This window comes from Mustelus asterias, chromosome 11, assembly GCF_964213995.1.
Source record: "Mustelus asterias chromosome 11, sMusAst1.hap1.1, whole genome shotgun sequence".
Classification (NCBI taxonomy): Eukaryota; Metazoa; Chordata; class Chondrichthyes; order Carcharhiniformes; family Triakidae; genus Mustelus; species Mustelus asterias.
The window spans coordinates 98,327,659-98,346,834 of NC_135811.1; the positions used below are offsets into that span (position 1 = coordinate 98,327,659).

At 45.4% G+C, this 19,176-nt stretch overlaps 1 protein-coding gene across 13 annotated transcripts in view; it reads right to left on the minus strand.

Moving 5' to 3' along the window:
• LOC144500714 (uncharacterized) overlaps positions 1-19,176 on the minus strand; it is a 115,796-nt gene that overhangs the window by 20,249 nt on the left and 76,371 nt on the right. For all 13 annotated transcript variants that reach the window (XM_078224058.1, XM_078224059.1, XM_078224055.1 and 10 more), the window contains 9 exons: positions 15,022-15,120; positions 13,195-13,230; positions 11,407-11,469; positions 9,314-9,415; positions 6,837-6,881; positions 4,620-4,688; positions 2,421-2,501; positions 2,294-2,335; positions 1,049-1,094 (listed from right to left, as the gene is read on the minus strand). In XM_078224058.1, coding sequence (XP_078080184.1) covers positions 1,049-1,094; positions 2,294-2,335; positions 2,421-2,501; positions 4,620-4,688; positions 6,837-6,881; positions 9,314-9,415; positions 11,407-11,469; positions 13,195-13,230; positions 15,022-15,120 — 583 coding nt within the window. The remainder of the gene's footprint in view (positions 1-1,048; positions 1,095-2,293; positions 2,336-2,420; positions 2,502-4,619; positions 4,689-6,836; positions 6,882-9,313; positions 9,416-11,406; positions 11,470-13,194; positions 13,231-15,021; positions 15,121-19,176) is intronic.

Below are 19,176 nucleotides of genomic sequence, written 5' to 3' on the forward strand. Positions count from 1 at the left end.
AGCTCCATTCTAATTTCCAGTGTGGAGCTAATTGCGCTAACAAAAAGACTTCGGAGACTCGCAAACCTTGCTAAATGCTCCCCGCTGGTATCTCCTTGAGCAGCGCAGCGGGCCGAGAGAATCCTGCCATAGAGTCGGAATAAAAGTTTGATTGTTTCTATAAGAGATTAACCACTTGCAGAGATTTAAATGCTTTGGATGGGTTTCTCGAATGGGAGTTTTTTCACTATTAAGTCTGTATGTGTGAGAATGTTAGAAGTTTATTTATTTTCATTTCCACTTTGCTCCTGGAGTCTGCCCAAGTTGGATACGGGGTGAGTACCTATGGAGGTGGCATAGGAGTATGAGGTGGCATGGAGGTTATGAGGAGGTATGGATTGGGTGAGGGACATGAGTTGGCATGAAGGTTACATGTGGGGTGTGAGGGGGCATAGGAATGGGTGGGTCTTGAGTTGGCACGGGAGTATGAGAGATCGTGGGAACAGATGCGGCGCGGTGGCACAGTGGTTAGCACTGCTGCCTCACAGCGTCAGGGACCCGGGTTCGATTCCCGGCTTGGGTCACTGTGTGGAGTCTGCATGTTCTCCCCGTGTCTGCATGGGTTTCCTCTGGGTGCTCCGGTTTCCTCCTACAGTCTGAAAGACATGCTGGTTAGGTGCATTGACCCGAACAGGCACCGGATTGTGGCAACTAGAATTTCACAGTAACTTCATTACAATGTAAGCCTTACTTGTGACCAATAAATAGACTTTAACTTTTAACCTTTGATGAGGGCTAGAAGTCCTAACAGCACCCACATCGACTGTAGGTGGGCCTTCTAACTAGCCTGCATTGGCAATTGCCCGCCACCCATGGATGGTAAGCATCTGCCCTACTTGATCCCACCCATCCCCGCCTCCCCAGAGTGAAAATTGGCTCTAACAGGACCGAGGCAGATCTGCGGGGAACATTCCCAACTTAAGAGTCCTGCCTCGATAGTAAAAATTCATAATTGTGATATCTTTTCAATGTTGGTGCAAGTAGACCCCTGCAATCTTGCAACAAATACCTGCGTTCCTGGAGTTATGACCGTTGTGGTGATGCTCATGATCCACCTGCAGGAATAAACATGTCAAATTGTCAAAGGAGACAAGAACAAGGGGTGTGATGTGGTGATCAGTAACGTATGAGAAAGATACCGATGGGAGAGATCGAGCTGTGTAACCTTCACTCCGATCCTGAAGGCGCTCAGATACACATTCAAATGTGATTTCTTAATTCTGAAGCAAAACGATAACGTTGCAGAGAGATGGGAGAGAAAAACAAGGACCCAATTTCAGACTGTCACCCAGCAACTGGTTTGAGCAGATCAAAAACTGTACACCCTGTTAATCTCTTTCACAAGGAATGTAGTTTGAGAGAGCGAATGCCAGCCAGGACCCTGGGAAAATATCCAGCTCACCTTTGCAAAGTGTAACAGGATCTTTAATGACCTGGACAGGCAGAAGATGGGCACTTCCAACAATGCAGCACTCCTTTAATGTTGCATTGAAGAGTCAGGCTAGGTTCTACACTGGTGCAACTTTCATGCAGAATTTTCTGACTCAAAGACAAGTGTGCATGCTATCGTCCGAATCAAACTAGCACACAATGCAGATGTGGAATCTGAGCTGGGCTGCTCTCTGACATAAAGCTATGTGCAATCTCTATTGCCCTGTACTGTCTTTCTGTTCATCGATGAACCTTTTGGCACTGTTTTCATAGAAATCATAGAATCCCTACCGTGCACTAGCAGGCAGTTGGGCCCATTGCGCCAGCACCAACACTAATCCCACCCAGGTCCTATCCATTTAACCCCCCCTGCTAATCCCCCTGGCACGAGGGGGCAATTTAGCATGGCGAATCAATGTAACCCGCACATCTGTGGAGTGTGTGAGGAAACCTGGAGGTTGGAAAATTCCAATGGACCTGTGTTACCGACCTTTAATAAGGCTCCGGATAAGCCTAATCGGCTGCTTGCTTGTTTTCCCAGGCCCTGAAACATCCCTCCCTCAAAATGGCGACACTGGCAATGGTGGGAGGAAACTAGTGTGCCCCCTGGAGCCAGTTCCGGGCCCCTTCCACCCCCGTTCTTTAATTCAGTGGGGCCTGAAAGAGAGAGAGAGAGACAACGATGCCCCCCGCTCCCTCCCCACTCCCTTGTGCATCCAAAGTCCCTTTCGCTTTACATTGGAAGCTTAATTAAAGAAAGGTTCAACTGAGAAATCAAGACAACTTGCATCGGTCCAATTAGATGTTAAAACCCAATACTTGCAGGTATTTTGCAGTGAGGTCTTGGCGGAACAGGGAAAACTCTCTGCAATGCACAAGAAAGGAGCAAACTTTAGACATATCGAAACACCTTTATGAATGGAAATGATTGAATTGCTGAATGGGCTTACATTGTAGTAAAACGATCCCGGAATTCCTGGTGGGCCCGGAGGTCCCGGAATACCAGGAACACCTGGTGTGCCTGGAATTCCCTAGAATGTAACATTTGAGAGAAACAAAATGTGTTAATTTGGTTAGTAAAAAAACCGTAAGGTTAAATTCATAAAGATGGTTGCGATTTGAGTCATTTTCTCCCCATGTTCTGATGGCACTCAATGAGTGGGATTTTGCCACCGCCCCCCCCCGCCAATGGCGACACCCCGTCGCTGGAGAACCCAACGGCAGCGGGAGAGAAATGATGAGAAACCCCCATTTACAATGGCAGGACTGGAAGATCCCACCGTCAGACAATGGCAGGCCACCACAAAACATGCCAGGGCGGGGGAGTGGGGGTGTGACAGAAAATCCCACCCAGTATCTTCCAGCTCAAATCCGAAACAAGTCAAATGCATAATAAACATGGTTCTGATCTTTTGCCTCAATCACATTGAAGCATATCTTATTTTGCCTCAGAGCAGTACAGAGATGGCACACAGTTTCAAAGTGTGCAACGGGTTGTATTTACAAAGCTTTTCAATATCCCTGCGATCACAAAATTGTCCGGTGCTTATCCCAGCTCCTAGCAGGTTATGTAGTGTGTTTACTTCAGCGCTGACTGAACACCCAGGCTTGATCAATCAAACACAGTGAGCATACTGAGTTACCAGCTGCACATAATCAAACACAGAACAATCAAACCATTTAACATTACATGCAGCAAGCTCTGCTGCAAACGCTGCCCTTCAAATCCAGAGATCTCGATGTTGTAAACTTCTTTCTCAATACTGGTAATAATTCTAGCAGATACACAGATGTTCCAAAATGCGATGTCAAGAAGTACAATAGCACTGACTGTGAAATGCTCTTTTCTAGAGATCTCCATCACAGCAGCTTCGGATAAAGTAAACATTTTGCCATTGCACAGAGATTTTTTAAATTCCAATTTTTCTGGAAGCAATAGCCTTTGCTAAAGCACCTCTCCCGGACACCGGTTGATATCTTGCCCAAGACACACAGCCTCAGTGGGGCGGGAGCCGCAACTGTCGGCACTCAACTGCCTGATGAATGCAAAAGCTGGACGGGGCTTCTGTGCAGGCTGAAGGTGAGTTTGCCCTGACTTCCTGGTCAATGGGTTGAAGCCACCTCTGCTCGGTCAAATCCCAGCCATTGAGTCACAGTGGGTGAAAGTATAAGGTGCAGCACAATGACTAACTAATGCCATAAACACATCAACTATACACTAATATGAAATATAGATTCACCAAACATAAATTGACAATAGAGAGGGAAAGAGAGAGGGAACCGCTCTTTTTGGGTCAACCAAATAAACCAAATCAAATTAACGAGGGGACAAATTAAAATGGGAAGCTCCCAAAAAGGAGGGGAACCGCCCGTGACGAAGGAGAAAGGAAACTTATAACATCAAATCAAAATGTGATTAAAGGGGTTAATAATACACCCCAATCCCTGCGGTGCCCAGCGGGCACGGAAAGCATTAACACTGCCCTCGGAGACCGCAAGCTCCCTCTCCAGGGACACCCGGCCGCGAATGTAGCCAAGGGAGAGGGGCAGACAGTCGGGTTGGATGACTCCCTCGGGCACCTGCTGCTTGAACCAGTTTATGGCACGCCTTGCCAGGCCCAGGAGCAGGTTCACGAGGAGGTCCTCCTCCTTCCCTGCCCCCCTCCGCACCGGGTGGAGGGAGAGAGAGAACCTCAACTGGCTTTTCCTAACCTAATTCAAAGATGCTGTTGATTCATCAACTACCATTCACGCTGAGGTCAATTCAATCAATCCGCCATAGGGATTTAATCTGAGACTTTATTGGCCTGTCAGGTTTGGTGAAAACATTTGAAGTGCAGTTGGGTGTCTATGTTAGGAATGGATCAACTGCAACCTTCCACTATAGACCTAATTTGTATGTTAACTGTTTAATAGCACCCACTGGGATATATAAAGGGGTTACAGGTGGCACTGAGTGTTGAGGTGTGTACGCGGAGTTGTAAAAGAGAATAAAGTGAGTTTGTGAAGAAGCTGGACTTGCGTCATCTTTTATTACTGGACTGCAACTGAGATGCTTAACACTCGAGAGGAATTTTGAAGTCCATTAAGAATCTAAATGGTCCTTTGTCATGCTAACTTTCCTGATTTATCATTGTACATTGACTCACACAAGGAGCTGTCCCATGTCCTCCTGAAGTACCAGGTTCTCCCTTGTCCCCCTTCAGTCCTGGTCGACCCTGTAAACATGGAAGAGAAACCATCAAAAATCGAAAAGCAAAGTGCTGCAGATGCAGGAAATCTGAAATAAAAGCAGAACTTACTTGAAATACCCAGCAGGTCAGGTAGCATCAGTGGAAGGAGAAGCAGAGAGCTGATTATTTCATGGAGGGAATGGCATTGCCCCTGACTGAAAAGTTCCCTGTTGCATTCGCCATGGCAATGTCTCAACCAGTCAGAGCCAACTTGCCAACCAATCAGCATATTTTCCTCATACGTTATAAATTGTTGTGCCCTTTGAAATTTGGTATTCTTGCACATGTCCTGATGAGTGCAAGATCAAAAACTTTGAAAGCATGTCTCTTTTTTCAAAATATAAAAGTGGGGAAGTTATGTTAAACCTATATTAAACCTTGGTTCAAATCATACTTCGAGTGCTATGTGCAATGCTGTTTGTCATATTATAAAAAGGATATAGAAGCGTCGTAAACCAATGTATTATTTACTTTAAGAAGTCTCACAACACCAGGTTAAAGTCCAACAGGTTTATTTGGAATCATGAGCTTTCGGAGCGCTGCTCCTTCATCGGGTGAGTGGAGGTAGGTTCATAAACACAGCATAAATAGGCAAAGACACAATTGCAAGATAATTTGTTTGTGAACTAACCTCCATTCACCTGATGAAGGGGCAGCGCTCCGAAAGCTCGTGATTCCAAATAAACCTGTTGGACTTTAACCTGGTGTTGTGAGACTTCTTACTGTGCCCACCCCAATCCAGCGCCGGCATCGCCACATCTTATTTACTTTATTTTAATGTATTAATCACCGTGTAACTGTTTCTTTGCTCCTAGACTGGTCGCTTGTTGGCTGTGTGTGCAGAGCTTATCTCATGGTGTTAACACGGAACTTTGAAGAGAAGCAGTAACCTGACGGAAGACACACAAAGAATTGCATTGTGTGCACAAGGCAGGATGGGTAATATAGTTAAGGCACAACCTTGCCAGAATTAGCGAGGTCCAGAAAATGAATGAAACTGTGCAGAAGGCCTAGCTCTGAGAAACTGTGAGAAAATGGATCTTTTTGTCTTCCTTGGAAGTAATAAAAATGTCTGCTTGCACCAGCATGGCGATTAATAACAGCGTAAGGGTTAAGAAAATGGAATCAGGCTAAAATATGTGAGTATACATATCAGGGAAGGATTGACAGGCTGTAGTGACTTCAATCAGACCATTGAGGTTGGCCTATTGCAATATGAACTCCCTGATTAAGGATCCAATTGATGGGCCAATCAGGGACTCTTCTCCTCGTATTAAACTGGGAGTGTCAGTTCCTCTGGCACTCCTGAAGGTAGACTGCTGACTGATAGCACTCTGTGTACTGCTGTTGGAATTGTAAATAAAAGAATTTTGGTGAAGAGACTTCTGCCTCTGAAGACTTATTACACAGACCATCTCTCTTTTCTCTTGATAGACTGAGGGGTGAACTAATAGATGGAAAATTATGAAAGGTTTTGATGGAGTGAGCACAAAGAAAATGTTTCCCCTTGTGGGGACGACCATAACTAGAGGCCATCAATTTAAAGTAGTCCCCAAAGACATCCAATAGGGAATTCAGAAGGAACTCTTTCCCCAGAATGTGGAACTCACTACCATAGAACCATGGAATCCCTACAGTGCAGAAGGAGGCCATTTGGCCCATCGAGTTTGCACCAACTCTCCAAAAGAGCATCTTATCCAGCCTACCCCTCCACCCTATCCCCATAACCCTGTGTATTTACCATGGCTAACTCACATAACCTACGCATCTTGGGACACCAGGGGCAATTTAGCCTGGCAAATTCACCCAACCTGCACATCGTTGGAGTGTGGGAGAACACCACGTAGACAGTCACCTGAGGCCGGAATGGAACCCGGGTCCCTGGCGCTGTGAGGCAGCAGTGCTAACCACTGTGCCACCGTGCTACCTACCACAAGAGGTGGTTAAAGTGAAGAGTATAGATGTATTTAAGGGGAACCTAGACATGTATATGAGGGAAAAGGGAATAGAGAGTTAGATTTAGGTGAGGAAAAATGGCAGGAGGCTTGAGTGAGGAATAAACACCGGCATAAAAACTGGTTAGGCTGAAGGGCCCATTTTAGTACCATATGTTCAATGTAATCCTATCCTTACCGGTCTCCCAGGTAGGCCAATTTCTCCCCTCAATTTCTCCAGCATCTGTGCCAAAACCAAAAAGGAAAATCACTATTAATATGTTCCACACTGACTTGAGTCCTTTAAAACAACAGCCAAGCATTCCATCAACACTCCTGCATTCACTGTCCTGTGAATATATTAATGCCTTATTTGCATTGTCACAACCAGCTGTGTGGGAAGATACCCTGGAGTTACGGGCAGATGTTATTTGCTGAGCAAATCAAATACCAGAGGGAAACTTGTCTTACTGATCATAACCCTTTTTTTTTGTATTCTGAAAACAAAGGGAAAGAAACTACTGATCCCAAGAGCATAGGAATTCCAGTATCACTTCTTAGATTTTAAAAATAAACAGAATTATTAACAAGAAGAAAGGAAAATTTAAACATACAAGTTCAAAGCTACACATTTAAAACAGTGTTACAAAACATTCCCAAAATGAAACAATTTGGTCAGAGCACACAAGTAAACATCTTCTAGGCAACACTCCCTTTTAGATTTTCAACTGTAAAAATCCAATAATATTACCCCAAGGCAAAACTGCTGTTACTGTAAAGTAATATCACAGATCTCTCAAACTCACTTCCACTCTGCTGTGCAAATCCAAGAAAATCCAGAAACAAGAGTTTCTGAAACCATAACTTTTTCTGGTTTTCGAATACCTGCTTTAGATTTCACACCTATCTTCAGGGTGTTTTCTCCACACACCCAACACAACTCAATAACTCTACTTAAATATTCTTTTTGCCTTTCATCTTCAATTCCATCGTACTTATACATCCTTGAACTCAACCTTTTCAAAATATAAAATCTTTCATGTATCCCTACTGCCTCTCCCTTTGGGGCAAATAAAATTTAGCAACCTCCCCTTGTTTAGTTATGAAACCTTTGTAAGTTGTAAATGTGCCTTACTCCGCTTTGAAAATCAACAGCTGAAAAGTCAAGTCATTGTCTATCATCTAATGCAAATTTCTAAACCTAACCCATTTACTTCTAAATCCATTTTACCATGGCCTCTTAATGTAAATGTATGCATTTAGCATTTTCACCACTTTTATCTCTCAACTCTCCCAGACAAGTTGTCTCTACTAACCTTTCTCCAGCTTAATTAAATAATTTACACACATAGACAAACAACCTTCTTTACAGAATAACATAACTTTGCCCAAAACTACAAAAAACAAATCCTTTCAGCATCCAGTGAGTTGGGTGCTGATTTATGGTTCAGGGTTAGGAATCCTTTTGAAGTTGCAAATATTCTTCAGATAAATAGACAATAGAGGTTGGGCAATTTTAAATAATTCAGTTTCAATTTTAAAGCTATGCTTTCTGTTCTTATTTTCATATTTCCATTATAAATTTCTATATCCACAAAATGAAAAACCCCTATGTAAATTTATCATACTGTAAATATAACTTTGCACCACTGGTGATGCCATAGCTCCTTCACTGCGGGGAGGGTTTTCATATTAGGTTGCATTTTGACAAATTTACATGGGCTTTTTATATTCCAAATTATATTGGAAAAAGAAAGAAGGTGTTGCAAGCAGATATAAGATTTTTTCATGTATTAATATATGTTAATATGCCTACCAAAAATCTGTAATAAAATATACTTTGTTTTCAAAATTGTATATAATTGTGTAAAATAAGGGGGAGCTGATTTAGGACTGAGTTGACGAGGAACTTCTTCACCCAAAGGGTTGTGAATCTGTGGAATTCCCTGCCCATTGAAGCAGTTGAGACAACCTCATTGAATATTTTTAAGGCAAGGATAGATAGATGTTTGAACAATAAAGGAATTAAAGGTTATGGCGAGCGGGCGGGTAAGTGGAGCCGAATCCATGAAAAGATCTTATTGAATGGCGGAGCAGACTCGAGGGGCCAGATGGCCTGCTACTGCTCCTAGTTCTTATGTTCTTATGTAAATGGACTGAATAAGTATTGAGTTTATTTGTTAATGTGTATACCAAGATGGAGGATGTTAATGCTGGGAATTTGACACATCCCATTGCACTATTACCAAGAACACTCCATTTTAAGTATGACTTGAGGTAAAGAGAAAACTTCCCATTGCCTCAACTCCGCACTTTGGTTGCAATTGCAATCATTTTCCATGCCCCAACAGTGGTCTTTCTGAGAGAGTCGGGCCAATTAAAGACAACGAGTAAGGGTGAAGTTCGCCAACTAAGAGGGGTAAGAATTGCTTGACTTCTGTGAAGGAGGTTCAGAGATTTGAGTTCAATCAACCCGGCCCTACCACAGCCTGAGTTGCCTAAAACCTATTTCATGCAAAACCTTTTTCAAAAAAGGGAAAAAAAAACTTTTATTCTATCCATCTTGAAGCAATTGATCGACTTGATTTGAACCAAAGGGTTGATTCGAAGTAAACCTGGAACATCAGAGTAAATGCCATGGATCCAGAAGTGAGTGAAATGTATGATGACATTTACCTGACTGGAAGAAATGTCAAACAATTGGGGACTGGGTGATCCTGGGGGTCCCGGTGGGCCTTGGGGTCCTGGCATACAGACACATTCTTGATCACAGACACCCTGTTCCACACATCATGAAAAGAAAAAGAAATAATTTATCACATATGAGGGACTGTATTATTGTCCTCGAAAATTATACTCAAACCAGCTTTGTTGGTCAGTCTCTATTACCAATGCATGAAGAGGTTAAATAATCACTTGGACAGCTTTTAAACCTTTTGAGTGTCAGAAAATAAAAAGACTATCTTAAAACAGACATGGTTTTATTCTTAACGATATCAACAAGTGGTTTTTACTTTTTAACGAAATAAAATTACTTCATTGTCTGCAGAGTTGTTACCTTCAAAGGATTTAGACTTCTCATTAATGTTTACCACATGGACTTGTTCAAGAAGGCGGCTCACCACCACCTTCTCAAGGGCTAAGCAGGGATGGACAATAAGTGCTGGCCTAGCCAGCACCACGAATTAATTCTTTTAAAATGCCATCTTGACTCAATTCTAAGGAGGTACGTTTGACTTTCCATCAGAATTTCCATTTCTCCTTTGAGAAAGTAGGTACCTATCTTCAGTCTGGCACTTCCACATTGCAGTGTAGGATTAGCTGCATGGAGGGTTGATAGTATAACCATCAAACTGTTGTATGTGTTAAACGTAGGTAATCTACCGCAGTCACTTTCAACATGCACCAGGCTGGTTCATTAGGGAATATGGATGAGGCAGCAGACCCTGTCCAAATGGTGCTGGCATCTTCACACCTGACACAGAAGTCAACGAGTAAGGGTGAAGTCTGCCAATTAAGAGGGGTAAGAATTGTTTAACTTCTGTAAACGAAGTTCAGAGATTTGAGTTCAATCAACCCGGCACGGGCGGCATGGTGGCACAGTGGTTAGCATTGCTGCCTCACACGCCAGGGACTCGGGTTCAATTCCGGCCTCAGGTGACTGTGTGGAGTTTGCAGTTCTCCCCGTGTCTGCGTGGGTTTCCTCCGGGTGCTCTGGTTTCCTCCCACAGTCCAAAGATGTGTGGGTTAGGTTGATTGGCCATGATAAATTGCCCCTGGGTGTCAGGGGGATTAGGAGGATAACTATGTGGGATTACTGGGAAAGGACCTGGGTGGGATTGTTGTCAGTGCAGGCTCGATGGGCCAAATAGCCTCCTTCTGCACTGTGGAATCTATGAACCCAACTTGGTTCGATCATTGACAGTGAACTCAGACTCCTGAATGAAGAGTCAGCACAAGATCGCCATGTCTCTTATCTTGGGTGGATATGTTCCTTGGGTTCTTGATCAGGTTCCTGGTTAGACTTTATTCATTTGTGGGACATGGCCGTCGCTGGCTGGCCAGCATTTATTGCCCATCCCTAGTTGCCCTTGGAGGGCAGTTGAGAGTAAAGGATGGCAGACTTCCTTCCCTAAAGGACATTAGTGAACCAGATGGGTTTTTTGATATCAACTATCAGACGGTGGCGCAGTGCTAATATCATTGGACTATTGGCTAATGCTCTGAGGACAGGGATTCAAGCCCCAAAGCAGTTGGTGGAATTTAAATTCAACTAATAACCTGGAATTGAAAAGCTGGTTTCAATCATAGTGATCATGAAACCATTGTCGATTGTTGGAAAAACCAATCCGGTTCATTTTCAGGAAGGAAATGTGCCGTCCTTACCTGGTCTGGTCTACACGTGACTCCAGACCCACAGCAATGCGGTTGACTCTTGGCTGCCCTCTGAAATGGTTTTGCAAGCCACTCAGTTCAAGGGCAATTAGGGTAGGGTGAAAATTGCTGGTCTTGTCAGAGACGCTCACATCTCGTGAGGGAATGAAGAAAAAAAGTCAGGATCATACTGCCAAGTAGTGTAGGCACATTGGAAAGAACAAATCACCATCTGACACGATGAAACTCAGTGGAGTGATCTAACTCATTGTTAGGGCAAATCAAACGTCCCCCAACTATTCACACGGTTAGATTTGAACTCAGCCGCTTAGAAGGCGAAGCCATGAGGCCGAGGGCTAAACTTCCAAAGAAAATTTGGGAGACTTCATACTAACCATGAGCCCTGGCGGTCCAATGGGGCCTGGAATTCCAGGATGTCCAACCGGTCCAGGAAAACCCTAGAGTTGATAGGCAGATAAGAGGAGATTTTGATTTATCAGTCGGAGAGTAAGATCTTTCCATGTATTGAAATATTTGCAGTATTTCACTGTCACTATTGTGTTTCCACTTGTTTGTTGTAACTTTTATATATTTGATTTATGTCAGTGCAATGTAGAGATGACATTAGTTTTTAAGTATGCAACAGCCTTATTGACAATGCTTTAAATTATCTCTGCAAATCACAAAATGTCTGCACTCCGGCTTACAGCTCAGTTTCTCCTCCACCTTTCTGTTCACTTTAGCTCCAATTCAACACCCAGGCGTAACCAATCAAGCACAGTTAGCATACATCAGAATGGACTCATGTAAGCGAATGTAGAATAATTAAACAATTGAAGACTACAGCAACGTGTAATTAAGTGTAACTCAGTTCAGTGATAGCACTCTTGCCTCTGTGTCAAAATCTATCTCCTCAGAGGCCGGTGTCCCTTCATCAGACTCCCGTTATTTACAAACCTATCTCCACTCCTAAGAACGCTTCAGGTACAAAGTCAGAATCCGGAGCGTCAGTAGCCCTCCTCGTTGAGGTCATTACAGTTGTGAATTCAAATCCCACTCCACGGCCTGAGCACATAATCAATGCTGACATTTCAGTGCGGTACTGAGGGAGTTCTGCACTGTCAGTGGTGCCACTCATGAACATTAACCCAATCTGTTGTGCGTCAGATAAGTAAAATTGTGTTACTCAGTCCTCTTTTTGAACTGGGACGGTATTCCAGCCACCTCAGGCATGACTAAGATCATCAACTGTAAAGAAAAACCAGCCTCCTCTTGCTCGATGCCACTTGGGGTTGGCAAGCCACACTGGCACCTAGTAGGACTGCATCATTCAAAAGTAACATAAAACATGGCAATCTGATGGCTAAGAAGATTCAGAGTGTAGCCCCAAAGACCCTACTCCAGTGTTGATCACCCCCACCTCAAATTGGTGGCTAAAGAAGAAAACTACACAGTCGTCTTTTCTAATTATTGATGGGTTTACCATGAAGTGATTGAACCTGTAGACCAGAGATAATTATCTGAGGCTGGGAGAAGCTCTTTGTACAATCTACCTTACAATCAACACAAAATAGTCTCTTAGCCACCAGGTTGCCAAGACATGTGTTACTTGCCAAGGTTACTGTCATTATTCTTGTTCACTGGTTAAGGGGTAAACAACATGTTTATTTACGGGTAAAGGCTATACAGAGGCTTGCAGCCTCGTGGCTGCGGCCAACTCCCGAGAATGTTCTGGGACAGAGACCCGTGCTTACCAGGGTGATTCCCCCACCCTGCTCCCCAATTGGTTCCCTGGGTCATGCGACCCTTACTCTGCAGATTGATCCTTTAAAAGGGACAATCACCACGGTTACAGCATTTGAACTGGCCTTTGAATCAAAAAGATTAACATGGGCCAGAATTCTCTGGCTGTTCGCTCCAGCAGGATACTCTGGTCCTGCCGGTGGTGGACCCTTGCCTTTTGAGTGTCCTGGTGGTTTCGGTGCCTTCAATAGGAAATCCCATTGACCACGGCGGGACTGGAAAATCCCGCCGCCGGCGAACGGCACCCCACCTCCCACCACCGTGAAACACGGGGCTGGGAGGCCAGAGAATCTCACCTATCATGTTTCTGTGCAATTGCGACAAATGATACGTTAAAAGTCTGAACGAAATAACTTGAGAGAGTAACTAAATAAACTTACCCGTTCACCTGGAGGACCTGGGTCACCTTTCTCCTCCTATAGCCACATAAGAAATAGCATTAAAATCTTAACAGAGCCAATGTGATTGAGAGACTCCTGCTCCATGGTCATCCAATTTACTTGAAAACAATGACCATCTCCAACAGAAACAAGAGTTTTTCTCCTCCTGTTACTTCCTTTGCAGGTTGTACGATTTGATTCACTTTCCCCAGGTCTCAATTCCAGCCGCAGTTACCAGAGAGGAGGAAGCTCAGGTTTTGTGTACAGGTCTCTCTGGTGTCCATTCTAAGAGACACACGGTACGCTGTTCAGGTCATCCTGCACCTGGCAGGTGGTGTTTTTCCAGCCAGGGGAATGGCTGGAAAAACACCACCCACGTACAGTGGCTGCAGTGTGTACTATATACAGGATGCACTGCAGCAACGCACCAAGGCTTCCCCCCCCGTACAGCATCTTCCAAACCCGCGACCTCTACCACCGAGAAGGACAAGGGCAACAGATATGGGGGAAAACCACCAGCAGCAAGTTCCACTCCGGGCCACTCACCATCCTGACTTGGGACTATATGAATGTTGGTTCACTGTTGCTAGGTCAAATTCCCAGAACTCCATGGCTGATTCCCAGGGGATTAAAGGTTACAAGGAAAAGGCGGGAGAATGGGGTTGAGAAACACATCACCATGATCGAATGGCGCAGCAGACGCGATGGACCGAATGGCCTAATTCTGCTCCTGTATCTTGTGGTCTAAATGCACAGTGGGCGTACTTACAGCACTGGGACTGCAGTGGTTTGAGGCAAGGTCTCTCTCCACCACCTTCTCAAGGGCAATTAGGGATGGGCAACAGATACTGGCCTAGCCAGCGATGCTCAAACCCCCCCGAAAGAATATATTTTTAAAAATTGGCCCCCACATGAAAATAGGGTCATAACGAGATTAGTACGCAGTGGTTAAACTGGTCCCCTAGGGGGCTTTGGGGGAACATTGCAATGTGCTGCCAAATGGGGTTAAGTTACTGGGAAAGAATGATGCAATAATGGGCCAGAAATGATGGTGCCGTATTCACTAGCTGGTTCCTGCCAATGTTCTGCCCTGCTGATTTTGGAGTGGGCTGAGAGACTGGTTAACAGTCAAAGCAGGCGGAACTGGCAGGCCCCTCTCACTGAGGGCATTCGATGCAATGGCTCTGCCCCCTCCCCGTGTGACGCACCCTCAAAACTGAAAAGCATCACCAGCTGCTGAGAATAATATTTTAGCTGCAGCATAAAACACTGGAGGCTAAGACTTGAAGAGAAAAAGTTTTTACAAGTTTATTTATTCATGTCACAAGCAGGTTTACATTAACACTGCAATGAAGTTACTGTGAAAATCCCCCGGTTGCCATGTTCTGGCGCCTGTTCGGGTAACACTGAGGGAGAATTTAGCACGGCCAATGCACCTAACCAGCACGTCTTTCGGACTGCGGGAGGAAACCGGAGCACCCGGAGGAAACCCACGCAGACACGGGGAGAACGTGCAGACTCCGCACAGACAGTGACACGAGCCGGGAATCGAACCCGGGTCCCTGGTGCTGTGAGGCAGCAGTGCTAACCACTGTGTCACCGCAAAAGATCCATTGAGTGGCTGTGCTTCTCCGAGGTGGAGACTACAGATTATTGTGGGTAACATCTTAGAAGGAGTTTGGCAGCTTGCCATCTTGGCTAAAGAATGTTCCAATTTGCTAAGTGGTTTGGGCGAGGGGGGCGGGGTTGGATTTATTGGATAGAGAACAAAATAATAAACAATGTATTGGGACATGTTACTGAGAGAAAGTACTGAACTAAACTAACCTTTTTGTCACCTTCAATGTCGTCTTGGCAGGGATAACCTGAACCACACGGTGATGGTGGCCCTGGGAGCCCTGGCGGTCCAATGTCACCTTTTTCACCCTGTCAACATCAAAACATATAATTCAGTCGGATAATTCACTGCCCGCCAAACCGGAGCTGTGCTGTGGGCCTGTCGCACTCCTGCCTCCAAATCATGGGAGTTAGAACAAAGAAAATTACAGCACAGGAACAGGCCCTTTGGCCCTCCAAGTCTGCACCGGCCATGTGAACTAAAACCCCCTACTCTTCCGGGGATTGTATCCCTCCATTCCCTTCCTATTCATGTATTTGTCCGGACGCCCCTTAAAAGTCACTATCGTATCTGCTTGCATTACCTCCCCGGCTGGCAGCGTGTTCCAGGCACCCACCACCCTCTGTGTAAAGTTGCGGCTTCAAGATCCATTTCAGAAACCTGAGCACGAAATCTCAGCTGATGTTCCCGTGTGGTACCGAGGGAGTGCTGGACTGCCTGACGTGCCATCCTTCAGATCAGATGTTAAACCGAGGTCCCGTCTGCCCTCTCAGGTGGGGTAAAAGATCTCGTGGCCCTATTTGAGGGGGAGTTGTGCCTGACATTCCAGCCAATGTTTACCCCTCAACCACAATCTCTACAATGGACTATCTGGACATTGTGACCTTGCTGTTTCTGGGATCTTGCTGTGTGCAGCTCAGTTGCTGCATTACAAAATGGACACTCCCCACAGTGGTTCGAGAGCGCGTTGGGAGCTTCTGGAAATAAAGGGTGCCACGTAAATGCAAGCCTTTCTACATGATGGATGAAAATAAGAATTTTCAAAGGGAAGTAATTGGATCAGGGATGAAACAGGAGAATTGCGGGCGGTAATTTTTCCCTTCCTCTCAGGGGCCCAATTCAGAGTCCAGTTTATATGAATCCACACACATCCTCCCCCTCTCCCTCACTATTAAAATGTCCAACCGTAAATAATAACCTTCAGCCAGCCCCACTCCCATTCCTAATGATATATGTGGGATCTTGCTGTGCATAATATGATTTCTGTGTTTCCTACATCACAACAGTGACTGAACTTCAAAAGTGCTTAATTGATGGTAAACTACTTTGGGACACTCTGGGAAAGATTGGCAAAACGAGTGTGACGTTAGTGTACCTTTAAGAGTTTTTTTTAAATCGTGCTCTCTGCAGCTCACAGCCTTAGCTGATGTCATTGTTGCCAGGCTATCTATGAGGAATCCTTTTATAGCTCCTTAAGTAGCTTAAATGGGAGTTGTTTACATTTACTCTGGGATTAGTTTTATGGCCCTGCATTGTTAGGAGAAAAGGTCATGGGTTCTGGACAGGTTTTTTTCCCTTCCAAGGAAATTTAAGGGTTTTTTTTCTGTTTGGCTGCAGTTTGAGTTTTAGTTTTAGAAGGGACAGCAAGCTGGAACGAAGTGTTTCTCTCTCTCCCGGTTTTATTTGGAAATTCAGCTGGTTATCTGAAAACAAGGTCTTGCCTTTCTGAAGGGGAGAATCTGCTGTTGGTGGCTTGACCAGAGTCTACCTGGGGTCCTGGGAAGCTGTTCCAACTTCAAACTGTTTTGGGTGTGTTAGGAGGACTACTAGAATTCATAAGACTGAGAGTTTTCAATTCTTCAACCAAAGGACTCAATTCCAGAATCACGTGAGCCGATCTGTTGTGTTGAACTTGTTTAAAGGGTTTTATCGATGGAAGGTTTCAGTTGATTGGAACATCTTAGATATATTTGTTAAGGATTATACATTATTGTGGTTGTTTTGTTTGTAATTGATAAAAGTTACTGCTAATTTTCTTTCCACATATGTTAACTATATTCTTAATTAAACTTTGTTTGGTAAAAGCTCCCTAGTGGGTCATTTGAATCATACCTGAAGTGAAACCCATCATGCTTATCCCAGCCAAATTCGAGATGCAAAAACTTATGATCCAGGCGGGCTCCATAAAATACTTTGGAGTTTCTAACCTGAGCCACAACAATCTCTTGCGGGATTAAAATCTATATTTCTTGATTGATTTGGGACTATTGAACTCAAAGACAGTGGCCGCAATTCTCCCATCCCGCTGCGCTAATGTTTTAGGGGTGGGAGATTCTCACGTCGGCTGAGTTACGGGGTTCATGGGGTGCACATTCGTGTCCTGCTCGCATCTGCTTCACGCTGGGAATCGACGGGGAGGCGCAAAGACCATTTAAATGGGCATTTCAATAGAATTTCAATGTGGTTAGTGAGTCCAGGACCGAAACCTCCAGACCCGCTAGTATCTCCCCCCCGCACCAGTATGGTCCACTCCAGTGGGGATTACAGTAGCTCCCCACGAACGGGGAACTACCGGCCCGATCCCACTGGAATGAAGAAGGGACAATCGGGGCACCCCAGAGGGTCGGGCGGCGGGGAGGCCCCCTGGGCATTGGCACCCAAGCAATGCCAGCCTGTGCCCCCTGGCATTGCCCAAAGGGCAAAGTGTCAATGCCCAGAGGCACCTTGGCACTCCCCATCGGGCATGGGGCAGTGCCAAGGGGGCAGGGCTTAGGGGGGCGATCATTGGGGGTGGGGGGGGGTTCCCACTGCCACTCTGCATAGGGGATTGGTAGGGGAAGGAGGGAGAACAGCAATCAGAGCATGCTCGGTGGTGGGGTGGGGGGGGGGTGGGGGGGGGGCGGTCAGCCTGCTGGGGGTTCGGCACTGCGGGGGGGCAGGGCGGGGGGGGTAACTGTCATGGGGGGATTGTTGTGGGGGGGGGGGGGGGGGGGGCTGGAGATTGGGACAGGTGGGGCTAGGCCGGGGAATGGTCGGCGGGATAGCGGTCGGGCCATGTGGGGGGGGATGAAGAGCCGACTTTGCGGGGGGTCGCGGGGCTGCCCAGCAAACGGGAGGCAATCAGTGCAGGGCCACTGCGCCGATCTCGGTGCTGACGGATCGGCGCGTGCGCAATGGCCCACTCAGCGCACTGATTTCAGCCTCTCCAGCGGGGATTGCCCCGTCCCTTAGTTTTTAAATGATATTTGCGCTGGTGGCCTCTGCGGAGTGTGGGGGATTCTTCTCTGAACTCCCATTGAAAAAAACCAACGTGAATTCCTCTAGTTTTCACGCAAATTCGACACTTAGAATTTTTTTGGGGGGAGAATTCCGGCCCGTGAGTGGTGAGCGTATTGGCGTTTTCTTTTCAGGTGTTGTATTCAGGTTTAAATAGGGAGTGTCTTGTGGAATCGTGGCTCGTTCGGAGGCTAAGAAGTTCTTGAGGATGGAAGAAGCCACGCCAGGTGGATTACAAAAGGGGACTAAAACAAAGCTTTAGGAATTGGCAAAAACATTGCAGTTGGCGTTGCCTGGTGAGCCAAGGAAATTACAGCACGGGAACAGGCCCTTCGGCCCTCCAGGCCTGCAGCGACCGTGCTGCCCGACTGAACTAAAACCCCCTACCCTTCCGGGGACAGTAACCTTCTATTCCCATCCTATTCATGTGTTTTTTTTTCCCATAAGGAAAGGGGAGGTAATTGTGGTGATAGCATTTAAAATTGCCAGAAACACAGTCAGAATCATTGGAGATGGCTAGAATTCAGTAACAAATGAAACAGCTTGAACATGAAAAAGAATTAAATCAGCTTGAATTTAAAGTAAAGGAAAGAGAGAGAATAGTGAAAGTCAAAGAAAGGGAGGCCATTGCAGCAGAAAAAGCGAGGAACAAAAGGAAAAAGAAATGAAACTGCTTGAATTGCAGGTAAGGGAAAGGGAAAGGATAGCCCGAGCGGAAGAAAAAGAGAGAGAATTTGAACTTCGGGAACCGGCAATAAAAAATGAACGTCAGTTTAAATTAGGTTTAGTGGAAAAGTATAGTTTGAGGATAGGGATGGGGACAGTGAGAAGGAGCAAGAGCTTCATAGTCAAAGGCTTGGTGGGGATCTATTTAAATATGTCCAAGTGTTTCCAAGGTTTGATGAAAAGGATGCAGAAGCTTTTTTCATTTCATTTGAGAAAGTGGCTAAATAAATGAAATGACCACAGACCAGGTGGGTATTACTGATTCAAACAAAGTTGGCAGGTGGAGCTAATGAGGTGTTTGGATCACGATCAGAGGAGATATCTGGGAAGTATGGTGAAGTGAAAAAATCTATCTGAGGTGC